General features: G+C 41.8%; 1 protein-coding gene across 3 annotated transcripts in view; it reads right to left on the reverse strand.

The window, feature by feature from the left end:
- Window positions 1-26,524, reverse strand: part of MAMLD1 (mastermind like domain containing 1) — a 128,386-nt gene that overhangs the window by 2,797 nt on the left and 99,065 nt on the right. For all 3 annotated transcript variants that reach the window (XM_051969347.1, XM_051969345.1, XM_051969348.1), the window contains one exon: window positions 1,125-1,280. In XM_051969347.1, the coding sequence (XP_051825307.1) occupies window positions 1,125-1,280 (156 nt within the window). The remainder of the gene's footprint in view (window positions 1-1,124; window positions 1,281-26,524) is intronic.

Below are 26,524 nucleotides of genomic sequence, written 5' to 3' on the forward strand. Positions count from 1 at the left end.
TGACTGATGAGATTAAATGCATCAAAAGCTCCTGGATGGCAGAAGCTGGTTCTCACATTTATTTGTATCATAAAAGCACCTGGTATGATGCTGGGCACAAAGTAAGTGTTCGATAAAGGCTTGCTGAATGACTATAGGAAGGCATGTTTGGCTCTGCATCCTAGAGCTTTTTAACAAAAAATGGGACTATCTCGTGAAGTTGGAAGTGTTCAAGGAAAGACTGGCTGACCACATGTCAAGGAAAACTACAGAGGGGTCTCCTCCATGTGAGTGTAGTAATGGTTAGTGTAGTTTTTGATCTCTAAGATCATCATGCATTCATCCATGAATAAACAGTTTGATACCGTAAGTAGCTAAGCTGTCATTGCCAATCATTCTCTGCTTTTAACTCCTGCTACCCTTCAGATCTAGAAAGAAACCTGTCTTTAACCTCAAACTTTCTGGGACACCAGACAGGGAACCTGCTGTTTTCCAGTGGTAGAGCAAGAATGGAAGCGGCGAGAAGGCAGTTGTATTAGTACACAATCCTGAAGCATCTCAGAGTTGCCAGAGGGAGGGATACGGTACCATCAGAAAGGACAATAAGTTGTTATAAAACCCGGCTTCTTAAACTGTGGGTCACAACCCCATATGGGGTCGTGTAACTGACCCACCACCAGTAGTCATCAGATTATGATTTATTATCAGCAAATGTTTGATTTGTGTACCTATTTTATGTACCTGAGATTGCATACAAAGTTCTCTGGTAAAAAGGGGTCGCGAGGAGAAAAAGGTTATAGAGGCCCTGCTAGGATACACAGGAATCAGCTATAGAATGGCCAAAGGGGCACAGAAGCCTTACTCAAAATCTTTAGCTGGCTGGTTTGGTAGAAAAATTCAAAACTCCAACACTGAGTTCTAGGCTCACCCCAACATGGAAACCTGGTAAATGGAGGGCCGGTAAAATGTCACGGCAGCTTCTGGGATCTACGCTGCTGACCGCTGACAGGCTGAGCTATGATGTTGTGTACGGAGGCCAATCCAGCCCTGCCCTTACAACCCCGTCCATGCAACTTGCATAAACCAAAGAGTGCCCGTCAAACTGCTCGGGCATACATGGCCCATGGAAGCCACATGATGCAAACCTGCATGATATGCTGCCGGCGTAGGATCTGCTGCTTGAGCAAATGGTTTCTCATGCATCCATTCACTGTGGCCGGAGTGGCTGCTGGAATGGAGCTGCCTGCACTCTGGAGAGGGCCTGCTTCCTGAAGTCTGGCAGCAATGCCGGGATTCCCATCCTGCCAAGAAAGTAGAAAGAACAAAATTGGTGGGGGAAGATTACAAAAGAAACCATTTTAATGAGCAGTGGGTTTTCCTTTCTGTCCCAACCTCAGCCCACTTCCTGTCTTATGTCCCACTACAGCCTCCAGTGGACCTTTTAGAGCATGGGGATAGAAAGGCGCATTGATCAGGGGACCATGGGGAACTGAGAGGTTCTGTTTGAAGCCCTCTTCTCTGGTACCTGGTTGGGTCAAAGCATTAAGGAGAAGGGAGAGTGGGACTTTGAGGGGACTCAAAACTACCTCTGCCCTTCCTCCCTGATCTGGTCTCTAGACACGGTTTAGATTAAACTAAAGCCCTAATCACTTTGCCACAGTTACAGCTCTGTCTAGAAAAGTTGACCAAAGAGAAAACAGTGGTGGTGGTGGTGGGGGAATTTATAAAGAAGGACAGAAAGAAAAATGAGCTAAGGACACGGAGAGGAAAGGAGGAATTTTACTCAATGGCAGACATGACAACAATAATACAAATAATAAATAATAGCTGACATTCAGGTGTTTTAAATGCATTTAACCTAAGAACTCTCTGAGGTAGATGCTAGTATTACTCTCACTTTTCAGATGAAGAAACTGAGGCTCAGAGAGGTTAAGTTATTTGTTCTGGGTCCCACCACCAGTAGCTAGTAAGTATCTGAGGTAGTATTTGAATTTATTCCAACTTCAATACTCTTACGTGTGACCCTGGAAAGCTTATATCAGAAGAGATAAGCAAATTCAAGTGTGAGTGGCGCAAAGGAATCAAATGGCTTAGTCCCACCATAGAGAGATTCCTGAGTCACAGTAACCCTGACAATACGTGCACACCCCACACCATGGTTTGCCAGGATTTTCGGCATCTTCATCAATTTTGAACAGCCGATGTCGAGTACCGCTTCCCAGCATGATTCACTTCACAACATCTGAGTGTTAATGTGAACATCTGGTTGGTTAAAAAAAAAAAGCTGAAAGAAAGGAATCAGATAAAAACTCTCTAACTCAGATATGAAGAAAAAAATCCCAGAAAGCTCGAGTTTATGGGTGGAAGTCTTCTACTCAAAACCTTTCGTTTTACAGATGGGGAAACTGAGGTTGTCACAGAGCTAATCAGCAAAAGAGCTGAAACTAGCACCTACTTAGCAGACACTTAGTCAGGTGCTTTTTTCACCAGGCCACATAGCTTCTGGAAGGTATATTCAGCAGCCAAACAGAGCATCGACACTCAGATTACTATTCCTGCTTTCATATCCAACTTTCCCATTATTAGGGTTTGTTATCATTGGCAGAAAAGAACCATGCACATTCTCTCCAGCATTCTTCCCGAGGCCATGCTTCCTTTGTTTTCCAAATGGAGGCCCCCCATCCTTTGTTTCTGAATCAATGTTATCAAAGAGAAGCCCAAAGAAAAGAGTTGCAGCCTTTTGACACTGAGAATTAGAAGCATGTGAAAACAGAGAAAACAGGAAATGACCAATGTTTTTTAGTGACCAGAAGGAAATGGTGGCTAAAAGTTGCTGCTTAGTAGCTGGATACTCTAGGCTTTTTTTTTTTTTTTTTTTTTTGCTTAAATACAAGATTACCCAAGTTATTGAAGAATTAAAAAAAAAAATAAAAGTAATGGTGAAAGTCATCAAAATGACTCAGTGCTCCTTAGTGGAGCACTGTCATAGTGTTAGGGCACAGTGGATGACAGAGAAATGTGTAAAAAAGTTTGTCTTAAGATAACTCCCCTAGAACTCAAAGCAATCACTGGCACTGGCACCATGATTTTCTCCGTGTTAGGTGGATGTCAGGTGTGCTGGCAGAGGCTGCCACATCTTGTTCCTCCTCTGGTGTTTCTAAAATCTTAGGAAGTGACAAAGAACATGAAATCACTTTCACTCAGCTAGCAGCAAGGTCTGGGCATCTTTCATTGAATAGGGCTGGTGTGGAAGTCTTAAAGCTTCCCCAGTGGTTCTTTTGTGTGCCAACCGGGTGAGGCTGAGCAGCTAACATAGCTCAAAATATGTTGACTAGCTTTGAGGCATGTTGGCCAGGGTGATCTCTGAAAGAATGATGACACCTTCTGAGGCAGCAGTGAGGCAGCAGTGCAATGATGGGGTGTAGTTTGGGTGGATGGCTGCTGTAGAGAGAGAGAGAGAGGAAAGAAAAAAGAGCCTCAGGTTTTCAACTCTCAACAAGAACCATGTAAGGTAGAAGGGTTGTGAAGAGAGTTCCTGAGCCTTGCCAAGGAGCTACAGGAGAAAAAGTAGAAATGCACAGCTGGCTGCTGGGAAATAGAACCATGAGGACTCAGGCAGGAGCTGTCTTCTAGCTATGGACAATTCTAAAGGTTAAACCCTCCCTGGCCCAACATAGGGGTTCTCCATGGACTCGCTTTGAGACAGGGCCCTAAGAACCCTTCTCTGCTAGCATGCAACTCAGTGGGAGATTTTGCTCTTTTGTATGGGACGACAAGGCTTGGGATGGTGTTGAGAATGATTCTATTTGACTTTCCCCTGTTGTTCCCTTTGTTTTTCTGTCCCAATTAAATACTCTGCTGTTTGATTTATAGTTCCAGCCTGGTATGTCAGTAGAATAATTACCAGATAGGGCTTGGACCCCATATTATCCCTCCAAGGAAGTCAATAGCCTTTAAGAATTCCAGAGTGACAACATCAGTTTATACAAATCTTCCCATGTTTATCTCAATTCTTCACCATTTTCTACGATGTAATAATATTCCATTACTTTCATATCACAGTTCGTCCAGTCATTTCCAAATTGAAGGGCACCTACTTCCGTTCTAGTTCTTTGTTAATGCTAAAAGTACTGTTGGGAATATCTGGATGTGTGAGACCTTTCTATCTTCCTTGGCATATATACAAAAGAGAGATTCTGAGATTCTTTGTAGGATCTCTGGGTCAGGGATGTGAACAATTTAATGAGTCTAAAATATTTTCCAGAATGGTTAAGCCACACAGTTCCACCAATGGGGTACCTGTCTACTAACCCGTAATCACACAAATAAATATAATTGTGAAAAAAATTAGTGAGTGGAATATATGAATTATAATAAGAGGCAAACTCATAAGCTTCTACAAAGCTTCAGAACAGTCATAAGTACAGTAACTAGATAACTTTCTTATCTACTGTGGTCTGTATTCCTGTTCTAGCACCATTCTTGTTCTTTTTCTTTTTGCTCCTGATTTCTATTAATATAGAAAATAAAGATAAATTTTCTGCTTTCGGCTTCAAACCCTTTGGTGATCAGACAAGACACTAGTATTGAAAGGGAGTTTAGTTCTGCAATTTTTTCGTTCATTAATTCAGTCATTCAGCTAACAGCTTACCAGTTATAAGCCACCTACTGTGTGCAAAAAAAGATTATATTACTACTCTGTGCAAATCCCTACCCTCATGAGTTCTCTTTTGGCTAAGAGAGGAGTTGAAGGAGATCAAAGATGTAATAAGCCTTGTAATACACAGTGTTCCAAAGATCCCAGTGCAGTTTTAAATTTAAATAGCTTTAAGCATTAATAGCTTAAAGCTGCATTGAGACTTCTGGGATACTCCTTATATAGAAAATACTCTGAAATTTAATTCAAACAAACATTCATTAATCACTTAAGAGCACAGTGTTAGGTCCAGAAATAGATATAAAGTTAATGGAAGGCCCAGTCTCTACCCTCACAAACCTTATATTTAAGGAATAGGATAGACCCAATTATAACAAGTGATGTATAAGCTCCAGGTGGAGGTCTCTGAGGCTGATCTTTGAGAGAAGTGTCAGCACAATGGGACTGGGGTAGGGTAAGGGACAGAGGGGAGAATGAGTGGTATGGAAGTAGAGACAGTGGGTGTAGACAATTTTGTTCGGAAGTTTGGCAATAAAGAAAATGTACCACCCACATCTCTGCCATCACTTCAATTTTTCCCTAACTTGTCTTGCAATGTGCAAACTGTCTGTGCTTACTGAAGCAAATGAGTTTGAGGCAAGGACAATCCTGTTGATGCTTAGCTCAGGGCTATTGCATTAGCAAGTCATAACATTAATGTCTCCCTTACTAATCTGTCCGCCCAATTTTAAGATTGTCTAAACTTCCCCTGGAAAATCGTGAGAGTTTTCCCATCGTGTTATTATTGCCAAGAAGGAGAAATTTCATTATTAATCCAACCATTTCACCAGGAAAAGAGACTAATTGTTGTTGCGAGGAAGGACCATCAGTGGGGATGGCTCAGTACGATTCACCAGCCAATGCCTAGAGAGGATTTCTCCATTTCAGAAAGAACTTGTACTTCTCATTATCCACTAGAGGAAACAATCTACCTTGAGGAGAATGAGAATGAGAATGAAATAGTTTCCATGGGAAGACAGAGAGTGAATGCAAAATCTCTTATTTTTGTAAAACATGATTAGACCAAGCCAAAAGAAAAAAAGAGAGAGAGAGACAGACAGAGAGACAGGGACAAAGAGAGAGAGAGAGAGACAGAGAAGGAAGGAGAGAGAGAGGGAGGGAGGGAGGGAGGGGGAGAGAGAGAGAGAGAGAGAGACAGAGAGAGAGAGAGAGACAGAGAGAGAGAGAGAGAGAGAGAGAGAGAGAGAGAGAGAGAGAGAGAGAGAGAGAGAAGGAGGGAGGGAGGGGGAGAGAGAGAGAGACAGAGAGAGAAAACAGAGAGACGGGGGGGGGGGGGGGGGGGGGGGGGGGAGGGGGAGGGGAGGAAGAGAGAGAGAGAGGGAGAAACAAAGAAGCACAGAGAGACACACAAGACATAGAGAAATGAGGTGTTGGATTTTTTTTAACCACCACTAGTGGGAACTACTGAATTCTTTTCCAGGAGAAAACACCCTGCTAAGTGTCAATACTAAGAATAGTTCTCTGATGTAGCCCAGAAAACTCTGCTATCTGTAACAAAGGTTAATGAGCCTCAAGATTGGTCTTTCTTTGCTTTACAAGAAACAAACAAAAAAATAATTCCCTTTCTTGTCTGTGGTCAAACCAAAGCAACCTGTGTTTGAAAGTGTTCACCTTTCGATTTCCCTATTGAAATGGACAGGAAAATACCATCTGCACAGGTGACCTATAAACTCAATGTCCCTAAAAATGATGGGTGTTCCCATATGGATGGGGCAGTGCAACGAAGTGGACATTTCGAGATGAGACTGACTGACGAGGGTGAATTTGTATGGAATAACAGGAAGCCCAGCTTGGAGAAGAATGAAAATTCCTAGACAAAAATCAAGGCAGCAGGCATATAAGTAGTGACATCTAATGTGTATTGCAAGTCTGTGCTTTCTCTACAAAGCTTTTAAGGAACTAAAAATATGACCATAACGCCTCAGAAGTGCAGAATCTCTGAGTTGGTGGGAATCTCAGAGGCCATCAATTCTAATCTACTCGATCAGGAATCCCCTCTCCAACGTCCTGGCCAGACAAGTGGTCTCAATTACCGAAATGCTTCAGCAGGCTATTCAGTAGGCGATCATTACATAAGACAAAGACATGGTGGTCAAGGAAAGGAGTGAAAATTCCCTTTCCATGGAAGGTTAGCAAATCAAGATTCTTTCTACTAAGGATGCTATGGGGGAAAAAAGACAAAAGAACCCTGAAATTATTTTCTTTGGGGGTTTGGAGGGAAGATTTTTGAATATAAACTCAGTTCTCAATTTTCTAAGAGCATGACAGACAAGGCGGCCAGTGTTGGCACTACTATGCTAAACTGAGACAACACTTAAAAAACCAGCAAACCAAGAAGCTGTGTGGATCGGCCACGGTTTCTTATATGATCCTTTTTTCTATTCTTTGCAAATGGAAGGTTCATGTAAGTCACTGAATGTTCAATTTGTAATAAAAACAAAATCGTTAAATTAAAAAAAAATTATCTAAGTGCATGTTATCTGTATCATGTGTGATGACTAAAGAAAAAATCATTCTTCCTGATAACCTCCCTGCCTCTCCCCTCCAACTCGGCTCTTTGAAAGTCTGAAATTGGGATTGCTATCAGGGCTGTCTTCAGTGGGCTGTTGTTTCTCCTCCGTTCTCAAAGGGGACCACGACATCAGGGAGGTGATGCTATGACATGCGAGTGATTTGGAGTGAAGTAAGGGTGGACTGTACAAAGTCATCAGCCTCACTTTCCCCTCCGGAGCCATCGATCTGGCTTCAGCATGGTGCGATATCAAGGATTCCCTTTGTCTCTACCCCAAACTTCCCACCTACTTAATGCACCCAGAAAAGTCCTTGGCTGAGGGTCTTTCATTCCTAGTAGGAATGAAGCTCCTACTTTTGGGGGGGGGTGCTGCTGTAATCTCTGCTCTGTATATAGTGGTTTAACCAAAGTTCTTTCTCTTTGATTAAACTACAAAGTGTTTAACATGTCCTAGCTGGATGAAGCACAGGCTCAGTACGAATAAAGTGTAGTCATTAATAATAGATGAGGAAATGGTGTCCCCAGGGTAATAGAGCTATAAATGGGACAGCCTAGGTCTCCTGATCCAAAGACCAAAGCTCTTTCTACTATATTGTATAGTCCATGTTATTATATAGCCTTCACTGTTTTGATAAGAGCATATGTAGTTCACTGGAAAAGAATGTTGGCTATGGAACCTGACAACCTGGGTTTAAATCCTTTCTTACCCTGGTGACCACAAGCAAGTCACTTTCTTTTTTGGGGACTCAGTTTCCTTATTTGTTTTTACAGAACACTGGACTAAATGATTTTAGGTTCCTTTCAGCAATAAATTGAAGACTTTGTGATAAGGAGAAAGAAAGTGAAGAGAGCGGGATCGTGTAACAGAAAGAGCCCTACATTTGGGGTCACAAGACCTCGAGTTCAGATTCTGGCTCTAATGTTGTAATGCTGGTTAAATCGCTACCCATTTCTGAGCCATGTCTTCCGAGATGATATCTAGCAACCTTACATGCTATGATCCAAGGGAAACCCTGAGGGGCATGGCTATAGGGTGGTGTTTAGCAGAAAGGATCCACATCTGGTTTATGAAAACTCTGAGGGCATTATTTTGGAGATGCTGCTGAATCTCAGACTACTAGAATTCTCTAGCGAATAATCTGTAGGCAAACATTTAGATATTAAGGCGACCTTGTGGTGAATGATTTTGTAATGCTAGCAAACTGCTCTCCCCAGCCCTCAATTTTGCTATTCTGTAAATGTTGATTTTTGAGTCTCTGGATTTTTTAAAAATAGGAAACAAAGTCTATCTGGAAGTCATCAACTTGCACATGCAGAGGATCTGGCTTGGAGTAGAATCTGGGAAGATTTTTGCAGGAAGTTTTCCACTAATGGCAGAGTGTTTTGTTTTTTGAAAGACCCTGCCCTGATAAATCAAACTTGTGTCCTATCGCATGTATGGAAAGAATTTCCATCTTGATTTTTTACTTCTGCATGGTGCACAGACTTTTACCCTCTCATTTATAGATGAAGAAACTGAGGCCTTGAGAGGAGGAGTGTCTTGTTCGAACTCAGGACCTCTCCAGCACTCCAAATCTCACAGTCTTTCCACTATACCACCTGTTCATTATTTTTTTTCCTCCCTTGAGGAAGCCTCATCTCATAAATAAACACACAGGAGTAAGTCCTGCTACAGAATCAGCTCGGGGGACTCCGTGAATACTGCAAAAATCCTGAGGAAATTCCTGCAATTCAGAAGCCGGTGTTTCTCTGTTTGGATTTACATTTCGAATATACTCATGGGAATCCAGGACCAAATATTAAAGGGAACCCGACCTTTCCCATGCCTAAAGCCTTTCTAGCTTGGTATGAATCGGCTACAACTCATATGCAGCTTGGATTCCATTGGCATAGTCTTGGAGAATTATGGGATAACTGGACCAAGAAAAGGTGCCAGAGTAGGGCCTCTCCTTAATATGATATGATTAGACTCCTCTTTATAAGGACCCATCACCGATGGGCTACAGGCTGGAGAAATCACAGGTTCCCCAAAATTAAGGACTGAACATTTAGAGGGGAAAAGAAGAAATTTCTGCTCATGTATGGGCTGCACTAGAAATTATCTGAAGATGCTCGCAACTTTGATCCTGGGCTTCAAGGGAAGGATGGATTTGAATATTGTCAATGACCTAAGAGTGCATGGGATTTTAAAGAAATCATTCTAGTTTGAAGTTAAATTCATCTCCGATGTAGCATCTGGTCCTCCAGAACTTAGGGTGAGGTGAGGTAAGAATTGAGACAGACCCCCATTTTGCCACTGAATTTCAAAGATTGGAGGAGACAATAAGTCCAGTGATTTGGCCCAGCTCTGTCTCACGTACATCCAATTCACATGATGTCATTGGTCCTCTTTGGGAACAAAGGATGAACAACACTGAGCTTAACCTACTAATTTGAGTGGAAGCAAGTACGGGGATTGCCATACCAACCTGGAAAGTGAACACAAGATTGTTCTAGTGCAGCAGAAATAGTACAAGTATTCCCCTCCCCCCCCATCTCAACAAACCCTTTCTTTAGTTCTGTTTGAAGTTTTGTACATTTCAATTGAGGAGAGTGGTACTGCGGTAGAGTGGTTGAAGGCTCTATCGTTCCAATCTTGACTCCGACACATACCAGAGCTCTGTGACCATGGGAAAACCATTTTCTCTCTCTCTAAACCTCAGTATCCAACCCTGTTGAATAGGGCGAAAACACTTGTACCATCTACTTCACATGACTTCTATGAGGACAGTGCTTCATAAATCTTAAGGGATGACAGAAATGTGAGTGGTAGTTGCTATTATTAGGGATAATAATAATAGCGGCTCAAATAGAATTGTAGTCTTGTTCCTGCCAGAAAGGACCTAAATAGATGTAGGAGGGTGGGAGTAAGGGGAGGGGTGGGTGACCACATCACAAAAGGATTCTTCACTTTATAAAAAGGATTTGTCACAAGATTGCTTTAAGTTTGAAAGACTAGTCGAACAAATGATACAGAGAGGGAAAAACAGAGTGAAAAACACTTGATGAGCCTGAGTATAATCAGGATTTTTTTTAAAAGTCTACTTGAAATGACGTAATTGAGAACATCTAGGTACAAATCATCTTTTCAGGGGGCACGTCTATCATATCTGTATAATACGGCCTGTTTCAAGAGGCACTAGCTAGTAAAGCTCAACCATTAGGTCTCCCTGCTCTCCTACCAGTCCTTCCTGTACTACCCCAGCATTAGGGGACTTACCCAACAGAGGATTAAGTCTCTGATGCATCTATTGGATCAAAAGGTAGATTTCAGCATTCAGAATTCAGTACTACCAAGGGCACCAGCTCTGTCTGAGCCTCTATTTCAGTTTCCTAATGTTCTGCCAGGTAAAGGACATGCCCATGAGAATCTGCTCCCTAGTTCCTAAATTTATGCCCAAAGGGGACTCTTCCCTCACTCCAGGTGCTCTGGAGACCCTAAGATTTCTTTAGACCATAGTCCACCGGTGCTTCATGGGGGCTCTGACTGAAACCACCTTCTCCAAAAAGTGTTTTAAGCTATACAAATGTCTCCACAGTAGCGACATTCACCACTGGGAGCAGTTCTCAGTGGCCAATTGTAAGACCGCTAGTACTAAGCAGCTTGGGAGAAGAGGCTTTCCTGGGTCTGAAAAGAAAGAAAACAACTTAGTGAACTTAGTCAACTCTGAATTATCTGTCTGGGTTTACAAATATTGGGGATCTTATTTGCAAAGCTGGACTGACACTGTCACCTAGTCTATTTAAATGGGAGCTCAGTTAACATTAACAGAATTTTTGTTTACTCAAGTCTAGTAGGAGCTAGAAGGGAGGCTCTTTGAAAACTGAAATAATGACCTCCCAGCCCCAGGGGAAGATGGGAATCAGCAAGCTAATTACCTCCCTCCCCCACCCAGCTCTGCTTTCCTCCCATAGTTCTCTGTCTGCCAGGCAATGGAGTCTAGAGAGTGCTATGGAGTGGAAGCAGGAGCCAAGGTGGGACAGTTGGGCTATTTTCTAGCATCTTCCGATTTAGAGCACTGGGTTTCACAATTTGATTTTAAGTATTGGAAACTTCCAGGACAACAGATATGCCCTTATTCAAACAGGAGTACCAAAACACGTTCCAGAGTCAAAGAGAAATGATCTGGGGAGCAATCAACATTTTGGGAGGCCCAGAACGCTGCTTCTCTACATCAAAACTTCTTAGACTTGGGTTCGCAACCCCTTGTGGAGTTTTGTAACTGAATGTGGGCAGTCGTGAAACTGATAAATGTTTGATTTGTAAATCCTATTTTATATACCTATAGATCTGAGATCGTGTGAAAATTTTCTGAATGAAAAGAGATTGCTAGTGGATAAAGTTTAAGAAGCCCTGGTCTCAATTAGAGCAGGTGACTTTGAGGCCATTTAGGAAGGGATGAAGAAAATAGTCTCTGATAAAAGTTGGAACATCCTCTGAATAGGAGGCACTTGGAGTTGGAATCCTTGACCATTATAGGTTGGACTAGATGGCTAACTCTCTAGAGATTTGGGGATTTCCTCCTTTCAGTGGTATCCACTTAAACACTAAGTTTGTATGAAATAACAACTCCAGAGCACTCGAACCTTAAATGGCTCCATAACTGTTAGCTTTTCTTATTGTTGTTGCTGTTGCTGCTGTTATTGTTATGATTCTTCTTCTCTTAGTGAATTCTGAGGGCAGGGCAGGGCAGAACTGGTAACAGACTCTATCTTCAGTTGAAGAATGCCCTGCTGTCTGCTTTGTTAGGGTTATTTTCCTGAAGGGTGAGCAGATGGAAAGCACTGGGCCTTGGAGAGCACACAGAGAAAAGAAAAAAAAAACCCAAATCGCTAGCCTCCCAGTGGAAAGCACTACTTGTTCTCACACAAAGGCTGCCTGCAACCAGACCTGCCATTAAAGGGCACAGGCTTAAGATGCTTCTTCATTGTGGTGACTGCTCTCTGATCACTATCACTTCAAATGCATCCATTTTCTCTGAAAACAGATGCAGACATTTTGTACACAGCTATATTTCATATGCAACAGCTATAAGTCCATGGTCTGCTTCAAATCTTTCCACCAAAGCACATACTGGCTCTTTCTACCGTCCTAACATTCCAATTCTTAATGTGAGAGTTTAGGGCTGACGGGAGGGCAGTTGACCCATAAATTTGGGAAGACAATCTTAAATCGCATTCCTCTTCGATATAGTTTTGGCTGGTGGCTTTCCGGCCTATCTCACTAGACTGCTTTGGCTCTAGCAACGCGTACATTTCTCATTTGTGTCAAATACCCTTCGACTGGAGTAATCTGTTATGCTAGCTTGTGTCCTAACAAGGATCACAGTATCAATCCATTTGCCAGTGAAGTTGTAACTATAGCACATATGTCTGGGAAGAGATAGCCGAGTCCCCCAACTTTCCAGCTCACTTTATGGAATACGGCACCCAATTGATGAGTAAAGCAACTGTGAAGTAAATCAGTTGCTCAGCCAAGAAGTTGTTTTGACTTATTTTGTCACTGACTTGACTGAATAGAACGACTGCTTGGGTGCCGTGTCTGTCTATGCACACTAACCGATCCGGGAGGCGGGGGCCAACAGCAGTTGACTTTGGCCAAACGATCAGTTACTTGAACATAGTTGACTGAAGTCATGGGATCGTGGATTTAGGGGGACTTTCAAGGTCCACCCTCTTCATTTTATAGGTGAGGAAACTGTAGCATAGAGAAGTGAAATGATTTGTCCAATATCATACAGCTCCTCTGATTCCAAATCTCTATCTCTTTCCAATTCACACTCTCAGGCTCCAGGTTTGTTTACAGACATTTTGTTAATTACTTTTTGAGAAGCCTGTTTGAAAAATGATGTAGTCCCCTACATCAGCTTCTTCCTTAAACTGGGTCATTGTTTCATATCTAGAGTCCATAGTTTCATATCCATAGTCCATAGTGAAAGGCAGTATGGTAGAGTGAATGAAAGACTTCACTAGAAGTCAATGAGATCTTGGTTTAAATGGCATCTGTTTCACTTGTAACTATGACCACAGGCAAGTTCCTTAATCTTACTGGACCTCAGGCTATACTCAGTTTTACAAAGAGAGGTTGTCAGGAAATCACAGGGCTAAATACATCAGTACCCAAGTCTCCAGGGTCCTTCAGAATTGGTGCAGCAACCTATGTTCTCCCATTTGGAAGGGAGGGGCAAAGTTTGTGCTTGGCCTAAGAATGCCACCCAAGTGTTTTGGGGTCAATTGCTCAGCTAATACTAGATGAGTATATGGTTGAAAGCCTTCAAAATCAGAATTATAGGATTGCAACCACATAGAAATCTGAGAACAGTGTACCACCTCTCTAAAAGAGAAGAGATGCACAAGGGAAAACCCTCCTCCAACAAGGAGTAGAAAAAACGCCAAGTGTTTCCATGGGAAATGGGAAGTAAGCTTGGCCCAGATAACATGGGGAGCGAGGAGAAAAGTCAACACTTAAAGGTAGTAGAGGACTAGAGATGGAATTCTTGGTCAGGTACAGAATGGCTAACTCTGATTTTGGGATTCCTTTCTCCCAAGATTTCCTTGGTAAGACTCAATGGTATCAACATTAAACATCCCAGATGGAAACTAAAATAGCCTTATCAAATCTAAGCGTTTGGGCTGAATGATATTACTGTCTGGGTGTTTCAGGGCATTAAAAGGCAGCTTGTCAGCTAGGTGGCGCTACAGTGGATAAAGAACTGGAATTGAAGTAAGGAAGACTCATCTTCCTAATTTCAAATCCAGCCTCAGACTCTTACTGTGTGACCCCGGGCAAGTCATTTAATCTTGTTTGCCTCAGTTTTCTCATCTGTCAAATGAGCTGAAGAAGGAAAAGGCAAATTACTCTAATACCTTTGCCAAGAAAGCCCCACATGGGGTCATGAAGAGCCCGACACAACTGAAAACAACTAAACAGCAAAGGCAACTAGGTGGTACAGTAGATAGTATGCTGAGCCTGAAGTCAAGAAGACTTGGGTTAAATTTGGCCTCAAACACAGGTTATATGATCCTGGGAAAGTTGCTAAACTGCCAGCCACTTCAGTTTCCTCAATTATAAAATGTGCATGGTAATAATAATAATAACGGCACCTACTTCCCTGGATTGTCCGGCGAGTCAAATGAGATGATATTGCTTTCTTTGTGAGGCACTTGGGGTTTAGTGACTTACCCAGGGTTAAGTACCTGAGGCCAAATTTGAACTCAGTTCCTCCAGACTCCATCCACTCTGCTAATTAACTGCCTCGAGCTGATATTTGTAAAGTGCTGTGCAAACCTTTAAGTGCTGGTGATTATTATGATTATCATTACCTTGATTTGGGGATTTTTTTTTTTAACTTTCCAGCTACACGTTTGTTATTCATGAACTATATACCAAACAAGCTTTAAAACAGACATTCTTGGAATTGGCAAGTTCAAAAAAAAAGTGAGAGGCAAGTTGGTAAAAGGAAAGAGCTCTAGATGAATCTTTATAGCCAAACTACAAACTCTCAAAAATTGGGATTATGGAGACAGCCTCACCTCAAATCATTCTCACATTTGAAAAGGCAATATTTTGATTCGATGACCCACCAAAAAAAGGACTACAATATTCATATCAAGTCAATGTAACTCACTCATAAAACATCTATCCTCAGCCTTCCAACTATTTATAAACTGTATATGGCTCATTTTTTCTTTGTCATTTCATTACTACAGATTTGAGATCACTAGCCATCTGGAGCTTCATTTCATCAAGCTCTGATTTGTCCTTGGAGCAAGGTAACGTGGGATACAAGCATGAAATGCTGCTTTTCACCCCTGATATTTCTTTATGCTTCCCCCCCCCATAAATCTCCTTGCTAATTTTAAATCATTTATTTTCTACTACTTTGGATTTATTTAAAATTGCTCACAAATAGACATACATATATATGTATGTATATAAAATATATATGAGAATCTCATTTAACCATGCAAAAATAATTAAAAGCAGTTAATTGGTTTTATTTATAGATAATTTTCAGACTGGCCCAGAAGTACCCAGTAGCTTCATATTATTATCAATATTATATACTATCGGGGGGTGTGTGTGTGTGAAGCATTTTGCTTCTACTTTGCCACCTCCCAATATACACATGGCATAAACGCACATGTATTATTACCACAGATTTAGAGATTACCTACAAAACAGAACAGAAACTCTAGATGTCATACTCCAATTTGCTTTGTAGTCATGTTCCAACACTTTGTGACCTCATATGGACAAAAATACTATAGTGCTCTGCCATTTCCTTCTCCAACTCATTTTACAGATGAGAAAACTGAGGTAAATAGGGTTGCGTGACTTGCCTGGGTCACACAGAATTAAAGGAAGCCACATTTGAATTTAGGTCTTTCTGACTGGTACTCTATCCACAGCAGCACCACTTAGCTGCCCCATTACCCAATTATTGTTATAGAAAATATCCCTCTGGCCAGGAATATTTTAATAAAAGTAACAGTTGAAGTCCACATTCATTCCTTAAAATCCAAAAGAATGGTACTAAACATTTCTCAGACTTCCCCAGTTCTGATTCGCCTGTATCTTCTCTGTATTTTAGATCTTTTTTCAATTTTAGGATGCTAAAGGAAAGGTACAGAGAAGCCCAGCTCTACCACTTGCTACTGTGAGATCTTTGGTAATACTACTTGAATTCTCTAGGCTTTAGTACCTCTTCTGAAGAATAAAACTACCTTCCTTGGCCTGGACAGTCTGTTCGATTCATAAATTTATGAATCAAAACTCAGAAAGATCTCGGGGTAAATTAGCCCAAGTACCTTATTTTTTAGAGGCCAAGGAGACCCAGAGAACTTCAGAGAGGAGACACAGAAGAACTTGGCTAATTGGAACCTAGAGGCAATTAGCCCATGAATCCACAGAAATCATGACTGGGCAAGTAATGAAACCAGCCCAACTGCCACTTTCTTGTATTATCTCAAACATGTCCCTTTCTCTCTCTGGATTCAGTTTTTCTCGTCTTGTAAATCGAGACTGGATCTCAGTTCCACTTCTTACCTACCTGTATGACTTTGAAGGGCAAAGTGAAATAGTGGGAGCAGTTCAGGCCTTAGCATCATAAAGACAGGGATTTGAATCCTGTTCTCTCTCATTTACTAGCTATAGGATTGTGGAAACAAGTCACATAGTTTTTTTGGAGTCCCAGTTTCCACATCTGTAAAATGGGAGCATTATACGTGCAGTAACTACCCTATGGGCGAATTGTGCAACCTAATGGAGATCACATGTACGAGATGGTTCTATATAGACATTAGCTGTTAATATTATTGTTTGCCTCACTGGGCCTCTTTCCTTATCTGTAAAATGGCCGGCTTAGACCAGCTGATCTCTAAGGTTTCTGGTAGCTCAGACATTTGATAATTCTATGATGTTCATTCAGAGGAATCGGCCCTTGTTCGTGAAGTCCACTCTTCACTTCAACAGGGCTCAGGCCTAATCTGAGATTCCAAGAACCTCAGGAACACTCTGGATGTACAAAGATGGATTTGTAGAATCGAGGGCCAGGTTAGGCACATGTATCAAGATTTGACTAATATCTGTTGTGACCTGCTCTTCCAAGAGAATAATAGCTAATAATAGTAGTTAACATTTATATAGTGCTTACTACACGGCGGACAACGCATTAAGTGCTTTACAATGATCAACCCATTTGATCCTCCCAACAGGAGGACAGGTGCTATTATGATTCCCATATTACAGGTGAGGAGAGGGAGGGAGGTAGAAGCTATGTGACTTGCCTGGGGCCACCCTGCTAGTAAGTGACTGAGACTAGATTGTAACTCAGTTCTTCTTGACTCCAGCCCAGTGCTCTGGGCAAGTTAAACATCACCATATTCTACTTCTTCCTTGAGTCTTTTCCACTCCCAGTACACTGACAGAGTCTATCTCCTAAATGTTATTTGCTTTGCTGCTCTTATCTGGAGATGAGAATTAAGACTTGAATAGCTGAAACCCCAGCCTGGGCTGCTTGTAGCATAATAAAAATCACATCCCGAGGGGCCATAAAAGCAACATAGGATACTAAGGAAGGGGTGTCAGCAGTTGAATTGTTTTTAAGTTTAAGAAATACTTTTCTACCCCTGTAACTATGTAAGTGAGGAAAAAAGTAGAGCTTTTCTGCAATATTGACCCTAAGTGTAATAAGTCCATTCAGTGGCCCTCGTCCTGTAAGCAAAAAGTGGGAGTGGTTTCATTTGAGACCCCTCGAAGGAGCTGAAGGCCAATCCCTACCTTTCTGTCCGCTTGGCCTAGGAACAGGTAACTTTCCTTAGATCCCCGTCAAGTAGCTTCCAGTGTAAGCCCACAGGATGATATCACTATAGCTCTCCCATATTGGGTATGGTCCAAGGAGGCAAAGGAAATGCTGGCCCCATGGTCACTGATCTGCTTTGTGAAAGGTTGATATCTACTCTCACATTATGAATTATTTAACGGGTTAACGATCGGGCTCATCTTCTCCCAGCCGATGTATGGCCTTTTCAGCTTACGAAGGGAGGCAAGAAGGCATTAATAAGTTTAAAGTCATCCACTGTAATTTCACTGGCTCTGGGGGACTTGAAGTTTCACTGGAGTCATCCACTTTTGTCTGATGACCAACCATAATACAGAACTCTAAAGAGAAGTAACTAGGGAGAGAAGTAGAAGAAGAAAGGAGAGAGAGAGAGAGAGAGAGAGAGAGAGAGAGAGAGAGAGAGAGTTGGAAAGAAAAAGGAGACACAAGAGGAGGAGGAGAAGGGAAAAAAGGAGGAGGAGAGAGAGGAGGAAGAAGAATAGAAGGAGAAGAAGAGAGAATTATTAAAGAGGGAAGAGAGAGAAAAAAGAAGGACCAAACATATAAGAGGGCACATAGTAAAGAAAAGTACAATGTACAATGGTAGAGGTAGACATATTGACATGATGGGGAGAGGGATGGGTACAGGAGAGACAGAGACTGGGAAACACACATAGAATAAGAAAGAGAAGGGAGGGAAAGGAGAGAGGGAAGGAGGGAGAGGAAAGAGGAAGGGAGGAAGGGAGACAGAGAGAGAGAAAAAGAAAGAGAGAGACAGACAGACAGACAGACAGAGAGAGAGAGAGAGAGAATGAGAATGAAAATGAAATGGATAATAGGAAGGTAGAATCACAAGCTCAGAAGTTAGAAGGGATGGCCATGTTAGTCAATCCCTTTATTTTAGAGATGAAGAAATTGAGGTCTAAAATCCTGAAGTGGCTTGCTCAGACCACCCAGGGAGTGAGTGGCAGGAGTATGATCGGAATCTTGGTCTTCTGGCCCCCAAATCACTGATCTTTTCACTGAACTAGATGAAGGCAAGGAGGCAGAGAATTAAGGAGTTGTGACATAAATTCAGAGATATATAAAAATGTCTAAAGAGGTCTTTATGGACTAAGTCTCCTAGTTAAAAGAGACATTTATTAGTGCCTCATTGCAATATTCAACTCAAGCCTATCCTTTTGGAAGGAGCTGAATAATGAAGGTTTTTTCTCACCCTCATCCATCCCTCTCTGAGTATGATGGGAAGAATTTGGTTTCTGTTTGGGGCACCATTACCATTTCCTTCCTTAATTCTTTGGTGGAAGGTAGGAGGCCATCTTTCCCAATCCATGGGCTTTTGGTCAAGCCATGTTTTTTTTTTTTTTTTCCTTTTGTTATCCACAGACTTGCTCGGGCTTCAATTCTTCTAGTATCCAAGACATGCCTTGGTTACTTTTGGAAGTAGTTTAGTCTTTCAGGTCAGTACTTAAGAAATTTAAGTTCCTGGGTGCCAGCCGATATCCTCGTGGCTGAAAGAACTGATAGTGAGCATAGCTTGTAGTTTAGGAAGACTTGAGCAAATCAGTCAATTTCTCCACTTTCTCAGCACGTGGAAAAATGACTACGCTGTCCTTGCACCACCGACTTCCTCCCTCAGTAGACTAAAGCAATGACCCAGACAGGAAAGACAAATTCCACAATTTACCAACAGGCAGTGAAAAGTCTAACAAGGCACTTAAAAGAGAAATTCAGCTCTATATTTTTTGTAAACCTGTTACTCTCCATATATCATGAGGACACTGGGAGCCAACTAGTCTTTAGCTCTCGAAATGAAATATTTTCCAAGTTGGCCAAATATTATATCTTGGTTTCTTCTCTGATAAATTGCTTTCTATTTAATCAAATTGAAGAGTCAGGTATTTTCCCCCAAAGTTTAAATGTCACGAACAGAGCTCTCTGCCCATCAAAGATTATTAAAAACGTCTATAGTCTAGAATCAAGTCCTAAATGGCTTAGACATTTCTCAGAATTAGGTATGAATCAAAGGATTACACTGAACTGGTAACTTGCTCTTTAGTTGCTTTGGAAACATACCACCCCTCCTTTCCCCCTCATCACAGCTATCAGCATTAAAAGGTAAGGAAAAAAAACCCTGGTAATTTATAAATCAATAAGTGAATAGGATTCAATCTGAAAATCTGTCCTAATAAATAAGGAACTAGATTGCAAATTCCTCGAGGACAGGAATTAACCATGTCTTTCGTTATTTTTGTACCCTGCACAGTACCAACCACAGTGGTAGTCACACACAGAAGTCACTCAATAACCATTTGTTGAATGAAGAGATAAACTAGTTTAATAGCCTCCCCCATGCTTTTTTTCTTTTCTTTCTTTTTTTTGGCTGAGGCAATTCGGGTTAAGTGACTTGCCTAGGGTCACCCAGCTAGGAAGTGTTAAATGTCTGAGATCACATTTGAACTCAGGTCCTTCTGACTTCAGGATTGGTGCTCTATCCACTGCCGTACCTAGCTGCCCCACCCTCATGCCTTTTTAAACAACCAAAGGATTGGCTTTTTAGAGGAAGGCTTTTTATGGTATGACCAATGTTGCTCTTGGGCCAGCTGGTCTATCTGAAGGTCAGCAAGTGCTGATGATTTCTTGGGCTAGGTACCACTTTTGGCAAAGGGGAGAAATTCTGAAGGTCTTTCACCCTCTCATCTCTGTCTCCTGTCCTCTCTTTTCTGATTTGCATCTCTTCTCTGTCTCTTTCTTTCTTTCTCTCTGTCTGTCTCTCTCCCCTTTCAAGTCTATTTCCCTAACTTGGTCCAAATGGTAAAATATTTCCAGACCGAGAACTGTGAAGCTTCAATGACAGTTTTCTTGCCCCTACTGAGCAGATGAAACATTCCTGACCCACTGCTGCACTGTATCTCGAAATGAATGTTTCTAGGGAGACATCCAACTGCCATATTCAGGGAAATTGATCAAATGAGAGACACAAGATTTCCTTTAGAATCAGTGGAAGTCACACAAGTGGAAAATGAGATGCTATTTCAAAAGGACAGCCCAAGCCGAAATGAAATCATCAAAACTTTAGTGGAGGAAAATGGTCTTTTGGCACCTAAGCATCATTTTTTCCCATTTTCTGCTACAAATCAACTGTTTTTCCAGGAGGGACTCCTGTCGGACAGGATTAAGGCTGTGTCGAGGCTGCAGGACCAAGCACCGATCTCTCTATTTATGTGACTTGGGATTTGGTTGCTAGCCCCGGTGAGCACAGCTGCTCCTTGTTTACTCTCTGTGTTCTGGTCAGGAATGGCAATCTTTCCATGGCTCAGAATCTTCAACCTGCCCTCTCACTCCACAGGCTGAAATTCAGACAAATTACAAAGTTGGTATTTCCACTGCCAGATGATGTGTGTTCCCTTTTCTTCTCCCCTCATAATCATCCCTTTGGTTGGGATTCCCTCGGGGTTCATTCAGATTCTCTTAGGCCCACCAAGCTCTCCCAGTTCCTACTCCTCAGTTTACCATCCCAGCACCAGCATTTTCATTTCGTTTCAGAGGTCCGCACGGACTTTAGAGACCTATTCCAACTCCTTTTTTTAATGGATAAAGAAAGGGAAGGTCAGAGACGGTGATTCATTTGTCCAAAGTCACACGGTGAGATAAGGGCAGAACTGGGAGAACTCCTGCTTCCCATTTTAGGGCTTTTTTATTTGTACTGTACGATCTCTTGGAAATCCACTATTATACCTGGTGTGGAACTCCAATTCGTAATCCCCGATTTAGCAAGGGAGCTCCTCGTCCGTTAAGCCAGCAGGACAGGTAGATTAGGTTACTCTGCTTCAGTATCCTTGAGCACAGAACAGGACTGCTTTTTCTTTCTGCCCTGTAATCTCCACCTCTCTCCACCCACAGCTCCAGTTACCACTTAAGCTAGTACCGTCTAGATCATTAGGGAACATAGCCAGGGGCAGAGTCCATGCTAGTCATCTGTCCTTGCTATGTACCTATTCACCCATTCCCGAAGCCCTCCCCAATCCCTTCATACCGCTTCCAAATCCACATCATATTCCTCTGATCCGATATATGCGTCTCCCACGTTATGTTCAGATAGACATCCCCGGAGAGTGAGCGCCCTCTCGGTCCCGTCTGGGTTCCCTAACTTTGTATAGCTGTTTGGGGAGCTCTTAGCTGGGGACAGGGGCTGAGAAGAAACAGAGAAACATACAGGTCTGGTCCACAGAAACACAGAAGAGAACTTCTTGTTTCTACTCTCCAAAGAACAGCTGATAATTCTCCACACTCTCCTCCCTCCAGTCACCGCTGACGGACGAAAAGAATTTTATACCACTGAGTGCTGACCCATCTCCAGCTTTCTTTTAGATATGACATGTTCTCTACAGTAGATTATTAAGTTTGTAAAATAAGTTAGCGTGGGACCTATTCCATTGTTGGAAGGAACTCCCAAATAGGGCATCTACCCCTACGAATACTGATCGTTACCTCTTCTGTCCCTTAAATAGTCTCGGTGTGCTGCCTAGTGTGCTGGGGTGCTGCACGGTTTAGGCCCAATCTGAGCCAGCCAGTATGTGTCACAGGCAAGTCATGAAGCTAGGCTTTGGGCCTTGAAGCCAGCTTGTTATGGAAGTAAAGCATTTCCGTGACCAGCCCCAGTGAGATTTGAACTTGGGAAGAGGCCCGCTCTCTGTGCAGGAAGTTAGAGACTGACCGGGAGTCAGGAACACCTAAGTTCAAATACTGGCTCCCATACTTTTTAGCTGGGTGACTCTGGGCAAACTACTTTCAGCCTCCCTTTTTCTCCTCTCTAAAACGAGGCTAATAAAAACATCTTGTGAGAATCATACAAGACAACACATATAAAAAACTTTGTATATCCTTGTGTCAGATAAATGCTTGCTAACTATTACTATTCTTACTATTACCCACTATTACACTGCTACCTTTCTGAAAATACTTTACATATCCAATCAATCTAGAGGAAAAGAAATGGACAGCATATTCCTTAAATATCTTCATATTCTCAAAAATCTTAGTTGCCTCAAACTTATGGCCACTTTTCTGTACCACCCCTAACCCCAATGATATCATATGACCTCATTTAATTTGCCCTATAGAACTTCCTCCCTACATCTGCCCAAAAGGGTTGTGTTTTTGGAGAAATACATATGAATAGGGCCAAGAGAAATGTGAAATGGTGACTGTACATATGTGTGGTGGGTGGAAGGGTAATCTTTGCTCTTGAACTGACAGAGGAAATATGGCAAAATGTCAGGCCCTGAATATAGAACTAAAATCAGGGCTCTTGCCTTTTAAAATATACAGTGGCTACAAACAGAACGAATGCAAACAAGATTAGTAAGGAAGCAACAAACTGGGAAAACATCTTTACAGTTAAAGGTTCTGATAAAGGCCTCATTTACAAAATATATAGAGAACTGACCCTAATTTATAAGAAACCAAGCCATTCTCCAATTGATAAATGGTCAAAGGATATGAACAGACAATTTTCAGAGGATGAAATTGAAACTATTACCACTCACATGAAAGTGTTCCAAATCATTATTGATCAGAGAAATACAAATGAAGACAACTCTGAGATACCACTACACACCTGTCAGATTGGCTAAGATGACAGGAAAAAATAATGATGAATGTTGGAGGGGATGCGGGAAAACTGGGACACTGATGCATTGTTGGTGGAGATGTGAATGAACCCAACCATTCTGGAGAGCAATCTGGAATTATGCCCAAAAAGTTACCAAATTGTGCATACCCTTTGATCCAGCAGTGTTTCTATTGGGCTTATACCCCAAAGAGATACTAAAAAAGGGAAAGGGACCCGTATGTGCCAAAATGTTTGTAGCAGCCCTGTTTGTAGTGGCTAGAAACTGGAAAATGAATGGATGCCCATCCATTGGAGAATGGCTGGGTAAATTGTGGTATATGAATGTTATGGAATATTATTGTTCTGTAAGAAATGACCAGCAGGATGAATACAGAGAGGCTTGGAGAGACCTACATGGACTGATGCTAAGTGAGATGAGCAGAACCAGGAGATCATTATACACTTCGACAACGATATTGTATGAGGATGTATTCTGCTGGAAGTGGATTTCTATGACAAAGAGACCTAACTGAGTTTCAGTGGATAAATGATAGACAGAAACAGCTACACCCGAAGAAGGAACACTGGGAAACGAATGTGAACTATTTGCATTTTTGATTTTCTTCCCGAGTTATTTTTACCTTCTGAATCCAATTCTCCCTGTGCAACAGGAGAACTGTTCGGTTCTGCAAATATGTATTGTATCTAGGATATACTGCAACATATTTAACATATATAGGACTGCTTGCCATCTTGGGGAGGGGGTGGAGGGAGGGAGGGGAAAAATCGAAACATAAGTGAGTGCAAGGGATAATGTTGTAAAAAATTACCCTGGCATGGATTCTGTCAATACAAAGTTATTATTAAATAAAATAAAATTAAAATTAAAAAAAATAAAATATACAGTGGCTAGAATTAGGCTGAATTTAGAACAGAGAAGCAGTGTGGTATAATGGACAGAACTTTGTATTGGGAATCAAAGAAACTTGGTTTCAGGACAGCTAGGTGGCACTGCAGTGGATAGAGCACTGGCACTGGAGTCAAGAGGACTGACCCCAGTTCAGATACAGCAATCCAGCCTCAGACAATTACTGTTTGACTCTGGGCAAGTCATTTAACCCGATTGCCTCCCCCACGAAAAAAAAAAAGCAAGCAAGAAACAAAGAAACCAACTTGGGTTCTCGTTCCAACTCTGCCATTGATTAGCTTGGTGACCTAGGCCAGGTTACTGACCCTCTTAAGACCACAGGTTCTTCCTCTAAAATGAAAGGATTGGATTTGGATGACCATTCAGGGCTCTTTAAGCACTGGCATTCTATGACATTTAGGGACCATTTTTCTCTTTCTCTTTAATAGAGAAACATATTCTAAATTAGCCCAAACTAGTATAATTAAAAGACTGAATTTTTTCGCTTACTCTTTAAATAACCTTACTTTTTCATTTTACAACACCCCTCTCCAAGATCTTTAGTTAACCGGAACAGAAGTTACAACCTGCAAGTGAATTCATGTCATTTTAGATTCTTCACAATCAGCAAGGCTGATTGTCCCAGAACCGGTTTGGTTAATGGGGACACTAAGAGAAAGGGGGAAAGAACCCTATAAACCTTTCTCCCCCCAAGAGTGAGTGGAATGATAAAAGGTTAAAGAATGAAGGCTAGTACCAAGATGATACAGTCTGATTTTGCCCTAACACTCATCGAGAGAATTCTGCCTGCCATGGTGCCATCCAGCCTGTGCTGGGGAAAGTATGTCTAAAGAGAGGGGATCCACAGTGATGAGACTCTAGGGCAGGCTGAAGGGGCCAGGCAAATGAGTGAGTTCATAATACACAAAGCAAGGAGGCAGAGGATCCTGAGGCATGGAGACGGTGGCCTCTGAATTACTGCAGGGAGAAAGGACATTCTTCCCAGGGAGTAAGTATACATTCCCTTAGAAGTTAGCACCCTGGAAAAAAGGCCCAGTCACCACACCCTAGGTGTGTCTTGATTTCTCAGCCACAATTTCCAAAGGAAAATATAGTTGGCTGCTACTCTCTTCTCCCAGAAAAAAAAATGTATACTACATATAGAAGGAATGATCTCATAAACACCTTTTCCAACAAACAATACAAGAATAGGTCTTTGGGGACTTCCATTAAGCATTCCTTTCACAGCCCAATGAATTAATTCATCATAGTTTGAGGTTTATTGTGGTTACTTTCTATTTCCTGGACCAGATACGTATGTCATTTTCCTCTCTGTCATTTCCCTTCTTCACCCCAGTCATGAATCGTTGTTGTCTTCTTTTTCTCACTGAAGGAAGAGAGAGACCTGTTGAAATGGGAAGTCCAAATAGACCCATGCACACAGACGACTCACAGCTGGTGCAGTTTTGTCAGCTGGTTTCAGATCTTACCTCTTCCAGAAAAAGTCCACTGGGTTAAAAAGGAATTGAGCATCAATTGCAGCTCACTCAGTTTTTTATGCCTGGAATTATAGCAATTCCATCTTTTTTCCCCCTTTTTTATTTTTTTAGCTAAAGCTCTTGGGTTACAGTATCAAGTGCAACAGAGGCCTCTTAATGATCTTTCTATTATAATCAAAGTCCATCACCAATCAGTAACTTGTGCCTACCTTTTCTGCTCCTAACCTGTAGTTCTAGAGAAAGCCTCCCAGGGTCACAGGGGTTTTGTTTTGCTTTTCAAAAACCCCAAGAATTAGCCTTATGAGCAAAAATGTCAATTTAGTTACAACCTGTCATTCTCTTTGGGGCAGCAAGTGTCATTTGGATGTATCCGAACTCTGATGAGGGGAGTTACAATCAGGTAATTAAAGGCTCAATTAAGGTGAGAAAAGAGAGACTCAAAAGAACAATTTGGGAGAGACTAGAGACAGAGTGTTATTTCCTGATTTTTGGTGGATTTGAGAGATAGCATATGTCAATGAAAAGTCATGTCTTTTCTTTTTGAAAATGCTCTAGCAGATTTGACTAAAGAATAGCTTTTGCTTCCAAGAACAGAAGGCAAAGAAGATTCAACCATAAAAAGTATGAGAAGTTAATGCTTCAAGACATGGTTAGCAGTCACTGATGGATGAATGGATATAAGGCCTTCCTGTCTACCTCAAAATAGTTTTTCCTTGGCTTAAAGCCTTGTCTCCAAGAAAGCCCTGATAGAATGGGAGGAATAAGGCATTAGGAACTATACTTTCTTACTCTGGGCTTTTGTTTTCTGTTATTCTCTCCCTATGCCTTTTTCCCCCTTCTTCACCTGTTGAATTGCTATACCCTCTTGAGAGGTCAATTCAAATACTACCCCTTTAAGGAAGCCTTTTCTGGGCACCCCTACCTCCCACCCCCAG

The sequence above is a fragment of the Antechinus flavipes genome, chromosome X (genome assembly GCF_016432865.1).
Source record: "Antechinus flavipes isolate AdamAnt ecotype Samford, QLD, Australia chromosome X, AdamAnt_v2, whole genome shotgun sequence".
NCBI lineage: Eukaryota > Metazoa > Chordata > Mammalia > Dasyuromorphia > Dasyuridae > Antechinus > Antechinus flavipes.